Source organism: Corvus hawaiiensis, chromosome 26 (assembly GCF_020740725.1).
Source record: "Corvus hawaiiensis isolate bCorHaw1 chromosome 26, bCorHaw1.pri.cur, whole genome shotgun sequence".
Taxonomy (NCBI): domain Eukaryota; kingdom Metazoa; phylum Chordata; class Aves; order Passeriformes; family Corvidae; genus Corvus; species Corvus hawaiiensis.
The window spans coordinates 17,677,552-17,695,095 of NC_063238.1; the positions used below are offsets into that span (position 1 = coordinate 17,677,552).

At 39.1% G+C, this 17,544-nt stretch overlaps 1 protein-coding gene across 1 annotated transcript; it reads left to right on the plus strand.

Moving 5' to 3' along the window:
* The first annotated feature begins 841 nt into the window (after positions 1-841).
* On the plus strand, positions 842-15,763 carry LOC125317245 (carbonic anhydrase 3-like). The gene is made up of 7 exons (XM_048286975.1): positions 842-1,019; positions 1,926-2,123; positions 8,955-9,073; positions 9,909-10,001; positions 10,817-10,882; positions 11,764-11,919; positions 14,697-15,763. Exons 1-7 carry the CDS (start codon positions 974-976, stop codon positions 14,814-14,816), a joined length of 798 nt encoding a protein of 265 aa, XP_048142932.1. The 5' UTR covers positions 842-973; the 3' UTR covers positions 14,817-15,763.
* The last annotated feature ends 1,781 nt before the right edge of the window (positions 15,764-17,544 follow it).

Genomic DNA, 17,544 nt, shown 5'->3' on the forward strand with positions numbered 1-17,544 from the left:
AACATGCTTACAATTTTAAGTGCAATCTGATGCATGACATCCTGCTAAATGAAGGAGAATTAGAGCTGAAGCAAAACAAACAAATCCTGTGCTTAATTTGATAATAACGATTTTATCTGGAGCTGGCAGGAGCTGGATCTTCAGCTAGTGTAATGATTTCCATTTTCCAAGAAACCTTGGGGTAGAGGAAGCAGCACCTTTTTAAAGGCTGCAGCAATTAATGCCACCGAAGTTTTGCAGGGAGGCTGTTTATGAAGGCGACGGGAAACCGCACAGCAGGGAGCAGCGCTGGAACCCAAGCGAATACACGGGAATTTCATAGGGAAGGGTGCGAACCTGTGATAGCCATTTGAACGGAGAAGCTGTTGGACTCGTCCTCTCACCCCCTGCTGGCCCCTGGATCAGGGCTATGTCACACACCCAGGAGGGAAACACGTCTCCAACACGGTGTCCTGGGGAGGGACTCAGCCTCTCCGAACCGGACAGGCCTTACGCCAAAGAGGCTTTCTGCAAACAGCCATAAAAAGCCCCGCCAGCCTGCCTGTGACCTGCACATTTCATTTCAGCAGCCAGCCAGGCTAAGGCTTCCTGGTTGATCCGGCTGTGTGTCCGCGCATGCAGGCGTACACATCTCACTTGAATTTGAAAACTATTCCTACACTGCCTGTGCCTAGTGCTGGACATCCGTGCTTTTCTACATTCCCATCTCCTCGGCGCCGGGGCAGGCAGTGGCAGCCCTTTGCCCTCTCTGGGCATTCCCAGCACGGTCCCGGGCCAGCTCCTTCCCCCGCATTCCCGGGGGGACAGCGGGAGCCGGGCGGGCGGTGCGAAGCAGCGCGGCTCTCCCCGCCCCCGGCTCCCGGGGCCGTCCCGGCCCTCGCGCGGCGGGGACGGGCATGGATTTGGCGGGAGTCTATAAAAAGCCGCCGTGAGACGAGGCCACCGTCCTGCCAGAGCCGCCGGCACCCGCACCATGATCAACCCCAACTACTATCCCTGGGGCTACGACAGCGACAACGGTGAGCGCGGGGCCGCGCCCGGCCCGCTCCTGCTGGCACCGAAGCCCGGGCAGAACGGGGGCCCCGCTTCCCGAGGGAGCATGGCGGGGGATGCGGGCTTCAGGCGGGCCCGGGGCTATGCAGGTGGCGTGGCCGAGGCCGCTTGGTTGTCGCTCACAGGCGCGGAAGAGGCGAAGCTGGTGGAAGGAGAGGTCAATGGCAGGGGGTCTCTAAGTTAAATAAAGTCAGATTTCCTACTGTTGATGTAAATTAAAATTTGACATAGCAATAAAATCCGGCTTTAAGCTAGCCCTAATGCAGGAAGAGCAGCGCTGGGCTGCAGGCCCCTCCTGCCTGCAGAGGTTGGGGATATTGGTGGTCTCTTGTTCCTGCTCTCTCCTCTGCTGCAGGAAGAACAGCTCAGTGTTGGTCAGGCGTTTTCCACATGAACTTCTTGGTAAAACCGTGATGATAATTAAATCCATGTTTCAAATTCCTGGCATGTCCAGGGATCAGTGGCCTTTTCTCTTTCCATATGAGTACATGGTGCCACGTTTTAATCATTTGGGTATATCCCATCATATTTCTAGCCACTGCTGGACTTGGAGTATATACCTCCGGTTTTCTTCCTTGGCATATTATCAGTCTCCTAGTAGTCAGTCTTGAGGTTGGTGTAAGAGTTTAGGTTCAGTTGAGTGACTTGAAGTATCCAGTATTCCAGCTAGAAATCAACCAGTCAATTGCTTTTAATGTAGTGAAACTCTTGGTAAGGCATGAGTAACAACCACGCAATTAGTAACCTACTTATTAATACACTTAAATGATGTTCTGTACTCAAGCAGAGCCAAGCTTGTGTTAATTGTAACAAGTATAATGCATACCTGTCTGGAAAAGATTTTCATGATACTTCTCTGTACTTTTTTCTAGGACCAGATCAGTGGCACAAAAATTATCCTTTTGCAAAAGGACGCCATCAGTCACCGATTGAAATCAATAATAAAGAGGTGCATTATGATAGTTCTCTACTACCATGGTTTGCTAGTTATGATCCCGGGTCAGCTAAGACCATCCTCAATAATGGAAAAACCTGCAGAGTTGTATTTGATGATTCATTTGATAGATCAGGTCGGTTTTGTTTTCATCTCTCATTGCATCATATATAAGTGACTGTTTCAGTTTGTGTGGAAGAGCCTGCTTTGACTGTTCAGGCTGTTAGAAGGTCTCTGTGTACTGCCTGTGTGTGATGTACAGGTTTCTGTGACTGCTACTCTAGGCTGCTGCTGGGAAAGGTCTGGGACTCCTTCTAAAGTCCATAGGTAAAATCCTGGGGAATGGAGAGAGCCGCAAAGAAACTTGGTACAGGGTGAATTAAGGTATAAGATAAATTTTTGGGGTTGTAAAAAGCCATTGCAGTTGTGTTGCCTTCCAGGAGGAAGGAGTCCAGGCTTTATCTGTGAGAACTGAATTCCATTTTAGCTACTTGAGATGCCCAGAAGAACATCTTAAGTTACAATATTTAAAAATTCTATCCATGTAATTTCTGATAAATGAAGTAACAAACCAGATGTTGCCACAATGTCACGGTATTTAATCAGTTAAAGCTCTTCTTGGCATTCATGAGGTTTTGACTTAATGAAGATTATGGGGCTGATAAATTTAATTTTGCCAGGTTTAATGTCCAAAATCTTTTATCCACTTGCAGCTCTGAGAGCATACAGTGTACAGACTTATTTCTCACGTGCATTAAAACTTCCACTTCCCATTACAATATAAGTAGGATTGACAGCATAATTACTAAGAGAAATTTTACTAATAGATTGTTTCAAGTTAACTATATATGGACATAGATTTAATTTAATGGATTTTTAACAAATTACTTGGGTTTCATGAAAACTGAGGATCAAAATGTATGTAAGATGGACTAGTTAATATACTATCAAAACTCACAAATTACTATGCAGTCAAGAGTTTTGTTGCTTTTCTAGCAAAGTGGGAATTTTTAAAGTTATTTAAACAAAAATGTTATTAGTGTCAGATCAAATGACACACAAGTAAAGAGATGTAGCTGTGGCATGAGATCTCCATGACTATTATCATTTTTTACCATCTGATGTATTTGTTAGAACAGCATCAGATATACCAATAGTTGCATCTTCTGCATAAAAGTAAAAGTAATTATTGTTAGAATAACTCAGATTTTGAATGGGAGGGAGTATCCAGGCACAGCAATCTACAGCATGGATGCAATACTTGCCACAAAGAGCAGAAAGTTTCGGAATGTTCTGAATATTTTTTCAGATGAACTGCTCAGTAACTTGTGTTTTGATCTCAGAAATAAAAAGTGACTCACTGCAAAAAAAGTAGGTGTATATCTCAGCTCTTTGAAGTCAAGAAACATTCAGTGTTTGTTGTTATGTCTCCTTTGTTATACCATTGCCTGCAGAGTCTGTGGGTGGTGTTCTTTCTCTAATATAATGCTAATTGCAGGACGAATTCCACTGTGCATACTCCTACTGACTTGAATACATTTTAAGTTTTTTAGGATATGTACAGTGGCTTATTTTTTATGTAAAAGAACCACCAGCTGCACAAAACATACATATGCAATAGCAATCATATAGGAATGAAGCTTTTATTCCTTTGGAACAAATGCATTAATTCTCTCATATCTATCTATGTATCTGTCACTCTGTCTATCTGAATTATTTCTGAGTTAACCAGAAAACTAAGGGCTTCATTTATTTTCCTGACTCTTTTCAGTTATAGTGGTCATACCCATATCTGTACTTCTGTCTTCATTTGTTTGGATAAAATAGATTGATGAACAAATTGCCAAGGTGAGTGATAAAATTAATTACTTTGGATGTCTCCAAGTTTTACATCCATTGTGTATTCTGCCAAGAACACCTGGAGCATTCACAGTTCGGGACAGTTTCTTAAATTCAAGCAATTAGAGTGCCATCCAATGTAATTCAGGTATTATGTTGAAAAAGGCCTTATTACTTTTATGTTTGGTGTTAGCCTAGTGGAAGGACTTTGAGAATTCCAGCTACTTATAAAGTCTAGTTGACTTTGAGAATCTGCTATAGAGTTGAAAGCTTTGCTGACAGATAAAGCTGCTACAGGAGCAGTATCGTGCCTCTGCTGCCTGTCCATACAAGTTAATGGATTCTTGAGGACTCAGTTCCCTGCCTTACTGTACCAATGTAGATGGACCTTATGCACTATAAAATGATTGCAGGTGGAGGCTGGAGTCTCAAAATGCAGGAAAGAACTGGGAGCTGAAATCAAACCTTCTAGGTGGCTGGGCCCAGTAAAACACACACCTGAACTTGGGTACTTTGGCAGCCTGCCACTTCTGTGTTTTTTTGGCCTGACTGGCAATTCAGATACTCTTTTAGATCCAGCAGTGACCCAGTTTTGGTTTGAATTAGGGCTGAAATCTTATTTCCACTAGCAGAATCCATTTATTTCTAAAATTTGAAAAAAATCATGTCAGAGAAATGTCCTGAGAGCTTCTAACTGGTGGAACTATTGTCATGATGCTGTGTGAGATATATAACTTCTTTACAATTAATGACTCTTCAGCTTTTGTTGTAATAGCTTGGTTAAATGCTTACACCAAGATGTTTGATTGTTTGAGAAACAATAAAGATACAAAAGTCTGGTAATGGAACTCAGACAGAGTAGCTGAGGAGAGATACACTAAGGCTACATCAAATGAATGCCTTCCTTCATCTTCTGTCTTTGTCTGTTGTTTTTGTTGGCACTTTCTATGGGTGTTCATCAACCAACCAAATTCCTACTTCTTCTTTTACTGGCTTTCAGATGGATGATATTTAAGGGCTTGGAGTACCTCAGTGCAGGCACACATTCTTACAGGGTTACCTTGTTGCTGCTTTCAGAATCTTTCCTATCAAAGAAATGGGTGGCTCTGAAAGTGGATGATGCAAAAAAAAAAAAAAATTAGAGACAGTTACTGTAAGAAGTTGGAGCTTGTTGCTAATCAATTCTTTCAGCATGACTAGGGCTTGTGGCCAGCATTTCCTCAAATAACCCTTTGTGGGAAATCTCATTTATTTTTGCAAATGAATTTTTGATTATCAACTTTTGGTAAATAAAACATTCATTTGTTGACTGGTTATTAAAGAGAGAGGATGGACCCCAGTAACTTTAATTAAACCAAGGGGAAGTCTGTCTATAGACATTCCAGTTTTTGTTGATTCCTGCAAAATATTATTTAACATTTTGTCTGCTGAATTTACACTGGAGAAAACCAGTAGCTGTTACAAGAATAGCACCACTAAATCCCAGTACTTTTGTAGCTGTGGTACGTACATACCACTCAATGGCTGTAGTGCATAAGGCAAAAGGCAGCAAAGTTAAATTCTTCCTTCACTGTAACAACACATCTATCTACATGAAGGTATTGAGAACTCCTGTACTTGGGTACAGGGAATTTAGGATTTGAGCTCCTGTTAACTTTCAATTTCCATTGTTAGAATTAAAAGTGCTTGGCTTTTAATTCTAGTCAAGGGCCTGCTGAGGCTACAGTTACACAGAGGACTGTCAGTTTTCCACCCCTGGAGGTGGGGCGGCCACCTATTCAGCCCTACACAGATCACAAACAAAGATGATTTGGGAGCTCCCTGATGAACAGGCTGTGATCAATGGGCACAAAACTGGCAAAGATGAGTTACAGTGTAGGTGAGGGTGAGTGGCAGGCTGACAGGCTTCTATCTGACACTTTTCTTTCCCACTCTGTCCCTAAAAGAGTACAACGTTCAAACAGAAGCAAAAGTAATCCTTCTGCATATCTATTCAGTGCTTGCTTAAAGAAAATTTCAGTGAGAACTGAAATTTGAGTTCCAAAAGCTTTTCAGAAACATATTACATCCCTGCAGTTAGCCAGACAGTTTCAGTACAGAGATCCTCTTGTGAGCAGAGGCTTTTTTATGACTTTCAAAATGTGACACTGATGTGAAGCAGCTGTGGTTTCTGTACTGCACTATTAGATTCTATGATGAAGCAGTATAACAAAGGTAATACGTCTTTTCAATTGTCATACAGTAGTACATTACTAATTTAATTTCATTGTGGTTTGCCATTTCATTTTATGGATATGACAGGATGCGAGATCATAAATCTTCCTATAACAGTCATTCCTTCTCATGTTCATAAACACGACTCATCTCATGAGTCTGTTTTGTTCTCCGTGGGTTTTTCCACCTGGCTTTCATGGTGTGCCTTTACTGCAAACAGGGAAGGCATTTGTGTAGGCATAACTATGCCAGTTTTACCTTAGTGAGGGCAAATGACAATTGACTAGCACAGATTAACAACCAGACCCCTACAGAAGCTGCTCAGCAAGTGGATGCACATATTCGAAAAGCTTCTTGTCACTTTTCTGTTGTCAAGGACACCCAGCTAGCTAAAGTAAAGTGACTGGAGCAGCCATCTCCACTCAACTGCATGACAGCTTCATTTTGCTGTGTCACAGAATGAGAGACAGGGTTTTCTTGCCTTAGTAACATCCTTCTGTGCAACACTTGCCCTAGAGATTACATTGAAAGTCAAAAAAAGCCCATTCTTTTATTAGCCTGTTTTGTCTCATGCTGCTCAGCTGATGACAGATCAAATAAAAGGTGAGCTTTTTTCCAGAACAGATGTCTACGTGTGTGTCCATGTAGGATTGTTCTGTGATAGATCATTCTTCAAGTGTGGATGTGTGAGGGGCACAGAATTTGGGCAAGACTGATGTGACATTTTTATGTCTGGTATCAGGCACTAATGGTGGTGTACAAACCCATTTAGAGTCAGTCAGTGTGCAGTGGGATTAAAGTTTGCAACAATAAGGCACCAAAAAAGGAATGAGCTGGTTTGTATATTCCTGCACCTGGGCCATGTTACTTTAATGACAGCAAGTTTAAGGGAGTTACATTTTGGTAATTCTGCTGTGACTCAGATATTTAAGGTGAACATTTCCTGTGTAATAATTGTCAGAAAAATTCCCTATTACATGTAAATATTATATACTAACATTGCTGAAAAATAATGTCAAGATACCATCTCTTGTTTTATAAACTTTTGTTTTATATATTCTTTTTCTGTTATGTGTTTGTGCATTTTTATTTGTGTAGTATTGAAAACAAAAGCCCTAGAGTATAAAGATATGTTTAGAATTTAGGTTCCAAAGCACATGCTTTAAAAAAAAAATTATCTTACTCATTTTGGGCTATGCAGACATACTTTGGGATTTTAAATGTTTTAAATATTGAAGACCTTTATTCTTGTAATGGTTTTGTTTACTTTTCTTTTTTTAAAATGCAGGAAAACTTCATTTACTTACATTGTCATTTCATGTATTTATATGTTTAATACTACACACTTGTAATTAAAAGAAAGGAAACACCTTCTTGTCCTTCAGGAGCTGTGGCTGGCATCATTCTGTCTGCTTAAAGTGTGCTAGGTAAAAGTTACTGTCTATTTATAGATGAGTGAAGCTGGAATGTGTTGGCAGGAGATGATGCAGAGCTTCACCTAATGCCCAATCAAAAATGTCTGCTGATGGCCCATCAGTGGAAATAATGACATGTTTTTGCCTAAAGAGGATTATTTGGCCTTACAGATCTATTTTGATGGAGAATTGATGGCCTCATCAGCTACTACTCTTACCCTGACTGTGTTGACTAGAGTTCAGAATGTCTATGGGAAGAAGTAAAAGGAATTTGTTGAGAATAACAGCTTGCTCTACTCTTAGTGCTGTATGTCTTGAGACAATAATGGATTTAATTATTTTCTTTTCATATTGAAGGATATTTTTCTCTGGCATATAAAGACCTGTTCTTGAGAACTGCTGCATGTTTTATAGGAATGCTGTAAATTCTATCCTCAAAAAACATGAATGAGAATTGAGTATCTTTCAGTATTTGGTGAATGTAAATACATTCTTTCTATTTTATTGATCCTTTCAAATACACCACCTCCATTTACAATTTTATTTATAAATGTTAAGATTATTTAGAATACTAGATATCATTCATCACAGGCTGAACTTTTCATTAGTAAAATAGCTTGCATTCTCAGTGATTGTTTTTCTGGTTTATTTGCTGCTTTCTTACTCCTCTTCCATAACCGGAGGGAGCAGCCATTAGAGCAGAAGCAGCATCAGTAATTTCATAACTTTTTAAACAAATAAGTCATAGCTTGCAGTAAGACACACAATTTTGTTGTGTTTTGTGGAAATTTGTTTATCATCACGTTAGTAGTTGATCTTAATCGTGGTTATGTTTATGTACTTCCGCATAGATAAATCCTAGATTCAAGTCAGGGGGAGATTAAGACATCTAAATTTAGGTGTATTATTGTGGGATTTTAACAGTTGGTGGGTTATATCTAAACTGCTGTTTGAGGCAACAGAGTTGGAGTTCAAGGAGTCCAGAGAGCAATCCAGGTCACTGTCTGTTGAGTGTCTACCTTAAGGCAAGCAGAATTACTCTAGAGGCTTGACTGTTCTGCTGAGGGTATACTTCAGTTACCCAAACACAGGCATCCTGTGACACGTTTGATAACCTAATCCGTTTCCCCTTGCCTCCAGATACTGCTTTAGAAATGTACAGTTCTTCCACAGATCCTGGACCACGTTTCTCAGTCCTGTCCAGATGTCTCTGGAATATTCCAGAAAGTACTAGGTGCACATTTATGCAGCTGAATTAAATCAGTGATCTCTAGTGACTGTAATGGAAGCCTAGATACTAAAGTTCTCTGCCTGTAAGTGCATATAGCTGAAGATGGTTGCCTGACATGTGGCTAAAATCAGTGCAGATTTTCAGAACACAGAGCATCTGTACAGTAAATATGTAAATACGTGTGTAAATATTGTAGATACATATGTATTTCATTTTAAAGAATTGGGAGATACTTCAGTCTGATGCTGTTGCAGATTATCAATTGCAGTGCTGAGAGGTGGGCCACTTCCACAAGTCTACAGGCTACGGCAGCTGCACTTCCACTGGGGCTCGTCTGACGACCACGGCTCGGAGCATGTTGTGAATGGAGTGAGGTATGCAGGAGAGGTAAGGCTCACCACTTTTTACTTTAAAACAGGGTGTAAAATAAAATTTGTCACTATTGTTCTGGTGGGACAAAATTTGTCATTTGTCTGCTTTTCAGGGAGTTCTTTCTATTTATTCATCTGTGCATTTTTATTCTTACTCCCATCGATTCTTATAAATGTGAATCAGGTTGAAGTAACTCTCACACCACGAGAAAAGAAAAATACTGTGTGAAACAAAGGTTTCCATGTTCTCAAACCAATTTGGTGTGATACAGCACAAGAAGACTGAATTACTCAGAAGCAATCCAAACTTACTAAAACAGTATTCTGAAAATACAGAATTATAGTAAAAGTGTAAAATTGCAGTGATAGAAAGGGGGAAGAATGAATTACCTTGGTTCTTTACCACTTTAGGATTGTAAAGAAAATGAGAAATGTAGACTAATGATATACATGAATGACATTCATATGGCTTCTTTGACAGAATTGCTGTAATTTCAATGCCAAATAGAAATGAATCACATATCAGTAGATGATGTCTGAACTGCATGTTCTACCTGCTTACTTAAGCAGCTTTTCTTCAGCTTTAAGATGAGATTCCAGTTAATTTTTTCCCATTTCTTATTAAGATATTTATAGTTTATTTTAAAGCAAATGGTAGTATAATTAATAATGTATGACAGATATAACTAATATATGACTTTGCTGTCCCTTTTTCTTTTCTCTTTTTTGCAAGGCCTCATTATCATTCTTTGTTGCCTCAAACTCACGCAGTTATGTGAATCACTGTAAATTCAGCCTGTGATGGCTTGCTGTCAAGTAATGGGTTTTTTTACATTTTTCTTTGTTTCCAGCTACATTTGTTACACTGGAATCCCAAATACAGTAATTATCTTGATGCTAGGAGAAGAACTGATGGGATAGCTGCTCTGGCCATATTTTTGCAAGTAAGTAGAACCATGCAACCCTTCTTTGCACTGATGCTATGGAGTTTCTATTCTTAGAGGGTTGAAAAAAAGCAAAATTCTCTGAGTATATTTTCTAGGGATCCTACCACATTGAAGGGGTTGACTTTCAGTAATGTATCCTTTTCAAGTTATAGAGCATGAGTCATATTATGTCAAGTGGTATCCAGTACTACACACACTTGTGCCTGCAGCTATTGTGTCACTATGTGGCTCATGGAATGGGGACACGTGTCAGAAGTGCCCTCTGACCAACAGCAGTCAGCTGTGTTTTTGCTGATTGGGGACGGATTTCAAGGACATGTATCTCTTCTAGGTTCTTCATGAACTTTCTCTCAAACAGAACTATCTCACAGGCAATGCATATAACTCATCCTTTTTTATAAATCCTTTTGGGGGCATACAACCTTAGCCCTGAAGTATTAGCTGTTGCCCTCTCCTGTTTAATTCATATTCACTAGAGATAGCACTAGAGGTAGAAAGATGGATGTCTTTTTTGAGATCAGCAATTGCAAACAATATATCTGACCATGAAATCTGTGTTGTGAAATTACCTGTTATGAAAAAATTTCTATACTGATACAATTTCCCCCTTTGTATCATAATACCTGTTGGGGTATGGACAGAGGTAACAGACAGAAGACATAGCTTACCAAGCTGGTTGGTGTGATAGGTTGGGTTAATGCATTATAATTTTATAGTTTATATATGTTTAGATGCTCATATGGAAAAGTAGGAGGAAGAAGAAAGCTGGTCAAGCAGAACTCCTTGCTTAGCTCATGCTCTCTTCTTTACAGGTAGGGGAAACTCCCAAACCAGAGATGAAGAGAATTCTTGAAGAAATAAATGCAATCAAAACAAAGGTAATGATGTTGGGCTTTCATTATAGGAAGACTGCTCAAAGTCTCAAGACAAAAATACCCCCAGTATCACGATGTCTGACTTTCTAGTTTTCAAATTCTGCTCTGCAACATTTCCAGAATATATTTGGGAATAAAACCATGCATAGCTTTTCATTACCATGAAAAGTCCTTTCTCTTCTATTTACATATGAGCCTTCTTTGACTTTAGTGGGGCTTAAGAGTTTGGGAAAACAAGTCATTTCGCCAATTTTTACTCACCTAAAAACTAGGCATGGAACCTTATTGCCTCAGTGGGCAGTGCCAAATAAAAGGCATCTTTGGAAATCAGTCCATTTGGTCTTAATATATAGGCTGCCTAATGGATCTCTGGAAATGCCACTGAGTAGACATTTGTGTCTTAGATAGCATTATGTGGTAATTCTCACATTTCATAGGCTGTCTTGCTTGTTATTAGCACAAATACTATGAAAGTAGTACCTGTCTCACTTTTTTATATGGTGACATAATCCAATATTCAATAGATAGAAACAATTTCCATAAGAAAGGAGGCCAGAAGAGGAGTATTTCTGCACAGAAGTGAGTGAAACACATTGGTACTGGACACCACTTCACATGAGTTAGCTCTGGTACAAGAAGTAGCACCATGAAGTTTTATGTTTTGTCATGCTTCTCTGGGCCCATCTGTAAGGGTCATTCAGTCCACTTATCTTCACATTGCATCATTATATCTCATGTAGATCTGTGCTTACTTTCCTCAGTTCATACATTTGAAGTATCTGAGTCACTTCCTGTTTCTTAAAATAAGAGAGCTGCAAACTAATCTTGACTAGATTTGTTGGTTTTCTGTTTGGTTTTGTTGTGTTTTTGTTTTTATTTTAAAGGGGAAAATGGTTCCTTTTCCAAACTTCGATCCTTCAATTCTTTTCCCTAAATCTCATGACTACTGGACATACCATGGATCTTTCACTACTCCACCTTGTGAAGAGTGTGTTACCTGGATTATTCTTAGAGAGCCTATCATAGTCAGTTCAGACCAGGTAAACTTCCTCCTTCTTTTTACTTCTGTGCCATAACCTGAATTTATTCTTTTGACAAGGAAAACACTCACTGCATTTGTGAGAAATTACAGGATTAAAAGGAGAGTGAAGAACTAGCCCACATCCAACACCATGGTAGTTCAAGCCCACAGACATCAAAGAGTGTTTTAAATCAGTAAAAGCATACCACAGTGTACATGGTAAGAGTTTTCTTTCAAAAACATCATTTATCAGAATACAAATGTAATGGGATTGGTGATTCTGCCTGCCCTGTATTGCAGATGGGAGTGTAAATTGGAAGTGTTGAATCATGTGCTTGATACCCGTGTTTCTGGAAGGCACACCAGCTAAATTTTCATAAACTGGAGCAACATTAGATAACTCTAATTTATTGGTAATGTCAAAAACTCCTTTGGTCACTTACTGTAAAGAAGTATTTCTTGTTAATTTCCCCTCCTAATTTCCCCTCAATCCACTTAGAGGAATTTGAATGCCCTCTTCAGCACATTTCCACCTGTGATTCTACTGTTACCACACAAGTCAGTGTTCTCATCTGAGGTTATTCCTCTAGTCAGCAGACTATAAGGATATGATACCACAAACTTCAAGGCTCCAGGATACAAAGCATATGAATATTAATCAAGGGACTGACATATTATGTAATATTATATTCAGACACATAACTTTTCATTTTAGGTTTTCAAGATGATAATGTGTTTAGTGTATTCATTGATGTGCATGTTATCACAGAAAGAAAATATTTTTATTTTCTAGTACTTTGTGTTTATGTGGCTCTTCATCTTTTAAGTAATGCAACTCAGGTCCGATGAGAACCTTAGCTGGCAATACACGAAATATGACAATGTATTCATGTCATTTACAGCTTAATTTTCAGAGCTTATTGAATTGCTCTGCCTCCTGTTTCCTTGCCCATCTGAAAATTAAAATATGGGAGCTATTTTAAAGTGGGTACTTGCGTGAAAAATACAAATATCGTCTGACTGGTTTCCCCAAAATGAGTCATGTTTATATGATTACAATATGATTATTTAGATGTTTATATTGCAGAAGATCAGCTATAGATTTTACTAGGAAAAGTGTAGTCATTATTGAACATCTCTGATATAAAATGCATTTTTAAAGAAATAACTAATCACATCATTGATCCAGCTTCATGAAAAGACTTTTTGAGTACTGTTGTGTTTGGGTCATGGTCTTTTTCTCAGCTGTTCTAAAATTAGTGAGTTTTGGGAAACATACAGCCTGTTCTTTAACTATCCTTCCTGTAGAAAAAATGGAGCATTTAAGGTAAAGATGAAATTACTACATAAAGATGAGACATTGGCTCTTACCCTGAGGTAGCTGCTTTTCAGGCAGAATTGGCAGTGTGTGTGAGTTATTGTCTAGAAATACTTCCCTCACTCCAGAGTGCCTGCACTCTAAATAATGTATTCATAAGAGGATTGTGTTGCCAATTATTTCTAATCCTAGACAGTGTACTACGATGGCAGCCTCATTAATAGTGATTATTTTAAGTGTGTGTGCATTTGCGGTGGATTTCTTGGATGCTTTTGCAGCCAGATGGTAACTGTATATTAGCCACAAGGGGAAGTGCAGTTGCTGCAAATCAGTGCTCTGCAGGAAAATCAATTCACCAGAAATCCCAGTGAGATACAGTGTGGGTGGCCTAGCTGCTCAGATTACTTTTAATGAAAGAACAGGAATTTAACTGTGGAATAACTGTCTAATTGCAGATTAATTTTTTCATCTTTATGTAATTGTAGCCTGAATACATGTTGGTTTTTTACTGAGTAGAGCAGATCTTCCACAAATAATAAACCCCAGCACTCTTCTCCAATAGTAGTTTATCAGTATTAACAAAACTGATTAACAATTTTCATCTCTTCCCATACAAATTATTCTTCATCTGAAATCTGAAATTTAATTTCAGACTATGAATCCATCGGATGCATATTATGTTTGTTATAAATATGACCTCACCATTGTTCAGGCAGACTGAGATGGCTGGTTTTTCTGAGCTGTTCAGTGAAGAGTAATGTTGAGATGCCTGAGCTAGCTCAGTCCATAAACTGGAACTAGTTTAATCACAGTGAACCCAGGTTTTACAACCTAGACAGAAGTTCTGCTTGTATTGGCCTTGAAGTCTGTACTGAAAATCAGCATATTGAAGGTCCTGGTGAACAAAGGTGATGTGTGCCCTGCATGGGGCTGCATTTTCAAGTTGAAACCTTGACCAGGTCTTTATCCAGATTTTAATTGCTGTTATTAATAATGAACTTCTTGTGTCACTGCAGCAAAATGTATCCTCTGCTCAGACCTGCTATGGAAATGAACAATTCATTTATAATTCAGCTTTAAAACCTTGCAATTCTAAAGGATTCTTAACAATCAGGCACTAAGGCAGGGTTAGAGTAGGAGAGGTTTATAGAGCACTTGCTGCTGTATTCACATTTTCTGAGTACTTCCCACAGTTTCTTTGGCCTTACACGGTTCTGTAGACAGTACCTAAATGACACTATTTTTCAAAATCCTGTTCAAATAGGACCTATTTTTATGTTTTGACTATTCCTAAGACTATCACTGCTACAAAAAAACCATGAGTACAGTTCTTGTGGTGGTGGGATGAAGGACATCTTCACAACTTTGAAGGAGACTTTTTTCCACAGCTCGACCAGCCTCCTTAGTTTAATTGTTGGGCTGTGGATTTGATACCAAAGGATTTCCATCAGGACACTTCAATTTTTGCTCTTCTGCAGATGGCAAAGCTCCGCAGCCTCTCCAAGAATGCCGAGAATGAGCCTGATCATCCCTTGGTTGATAACTGGCGCCCAACTCAGCCGCGGTATTTCAGGATGGTGAGCGCGTCGTTCCTCTAGGACCTGGCTCCTGTTGGGTGGCTCTGAGTGAGGCAACCTCTAGAAATAAGGGCTGTTTTTGTTTTCTGTCCTTTGCTTCTGTTTGGTTCTTCATAACTGCTTTAACATTAGCTTTTGTTAATAGTTCAAAGGAAGAAAGAAGATGCTACTAATAATTACAAGAGAATTTCCTATTGGGCACGTGTTCCTTGATGCTTGTCTGATTGCATGCTAAAGAGGTTTCAGTTAAGAGAAGTAATTGTTTTCACCATTAAAGACATATTTTTCAATAGTTGTTTTCAGCATTATCCATATCCAGCTCTTAGCCACACCAGTTAATTCACAAGGCATTCTTGGAAATCATAAACTCTTTTGGTCTTTGATACTCTCATAAAATATGAAAGGGTAGGAAATTGTGTTATAATCATTGATAAAGGGCTAAACTTTCACTTCTTAAAACAATGGGCAGGTGAAACAGAGGTCTGTTCTGAAAACCGTATTCACTGAGTTATATGTAGTTAAAACTGGGAAGGGGGAAGAGCTATTTCTGTTTGTGTCACAACTGGTTCCCTTTAATAAAAGACTAATTTCCATATTAATGTTGTAGCAGTCAAGATGACATAAATTTTGTGAAGTTGGTCTTTGTATCCTTCGCATATATTTTCTTCATGTATGCAAATGGATTTTCTGTATAAAACCGGTGTTCAAATAAGAAGAGTCCTTAGTCTTCTCAAATTTTTTTTGAGACAAATTCTCCTTTCATGTACAAATGTAATCAATCCTGCTGTCAATGAAATGTGTGCATAAACATATGAAACCACAGTTGGACTCTTAATCAAAATGCAGTTGACCAATGTATTCTTGTCTCTTGTTTTGGCACAAACAATGAAACAGGATTGTAAGCCTATAATTGAAATAACACTATTTCTGCATTAAAAAATCCAACAATAATAAATACATTTACTTAAGATTTTTTGTTCTGTAGTTTTTTACTATTTAGAAATATGTAAAAGTAACAGAATTTTGAAGAAAGACTTGTCAATGTCCCCTGTATTACATCTTTGTGGAAAGTGATGATGCGTAGTATCTTTTTCAGATGTTTGTTTGAACTACAAGAGTACTGATTTCACTTGACATCTTAAGTAGCTACATCCTATTTTAGTGAGATCATCTCTATTCTGACAATGGCTTTCTCGCAAAATCACATTAATCAATTTTGCAAGTTGATTGTAGAGTGGAAAAGTTCAGTCTGTATCCAAACCCACTAAACTGAAAGGTTGTTTACATTGAGCGCAGGATATACAAAGCAGGTGCTGCTCTGTCAGTGGCTTGATTCTTGGCTGCCATGTTCTAGGGCAGGAGGATGTTGCTGAGCTTGGTGATGGGAGAAGGGTTATGTTCTCATTACAAAAAGGAAAATTTAAGCAAAAATTGATTTTCCAAAATTCTTAGTTTGCTGTGAGTTACAACGTAAGTTGTTTTATATGGTCCTTTATTAAACTGAGTTGCATAGTAGTTGAGTAGGCTTTTTTTTCCCCCTAGCAGTTTATGGTACTGCAAATCTGGAGGGGTTTTTAATGATATTGTGGTTTCCCAGTCACACTTTGCAAAGGAGCTATCTGGGTGCCATAAATGAAGTTGAGGTAAGCCTCATCCTCCAGAGCCATGTTTATTAACTTGGAAACTTAAAACTTGAAATAATCTCTCAAAAGAAAGTTTCATTTGAATCTTTCATGCAGTTGATTTCATATTATCCATATTTATAATTAGTAAAATGTAGACTAAATTAGGGCCAGGAGAGTTGCAGATAGGAGGAAGTATGTGAAAAAGGGTTTGGGCATTGTTTTAGAGACCACATCCCGATGTTCAGGGACTGTCGGAAGTAATGACGATAGATCTAGAAAACAATGGTTCAGCAGGTATCAGGGGGAAAAATGGAAAGAGTAGGAGTAGAAGGAAAATAAAAAGCCAAAGAATGGGGGTGGGGGTGCTTCAGGGACCTTGTGAATCATGCTGTAAGCTGAACATACGAGGAGATTAGGGAGAGTTTTGAAGGCAGCAGGGGGAAATGTGGGGTGCTGTGAGTCAGCGTTTAGAATGTGCTTACACATCATGCAATTTTCTGCTCTCTCTGGCTGTGTTCATTGTTATTCTGCAGAGGTTACCCTGTGCTTTTCAGCCTTCCCCAAGTACAAGAAAAAACCACTGGTATGAGTGAATTCAGATCATGTAGTAGTAACATTCGTCATACCTTACTTCTTACCTGCACATTCCTATTATGTGGAGTAACTCTGCACTGCAGGAGCAGGGAGCACTGGGTTCAGAACTACCTGGTAAAAAGGAAAGACATCCAATTTTCATCTTGGTGGGGTAGAACACAATGAATTACTACTCTATTTGACTTTCATACCATGTATGCCTGACTACACTTGGTGACATCAGTGCTAATTAGGAACAGTCCCTCTGAAACAAATGCAGACCTGAGACACGCAGCCACACTGCACAGCTCGTTGGCAGCCCCTTCTCCAAGTTACATTTCATCTGCTGCAGAGGTCAGAAATGACATGGCCGTGCTTTGTGGCACTGTGAGTCTTCCTGAAACTTTAAACATTTTAATGGTATGGCTGTACCTGCATCCATGTCACTGGCAGTCTTGAACATGAGCAAGAAGGTGCTGTGGAATGAAATGGCAGCTGCAATAGCACCAGAGATATGATTAAGCTCTTCAACAATCAACTTTAGACAAGAT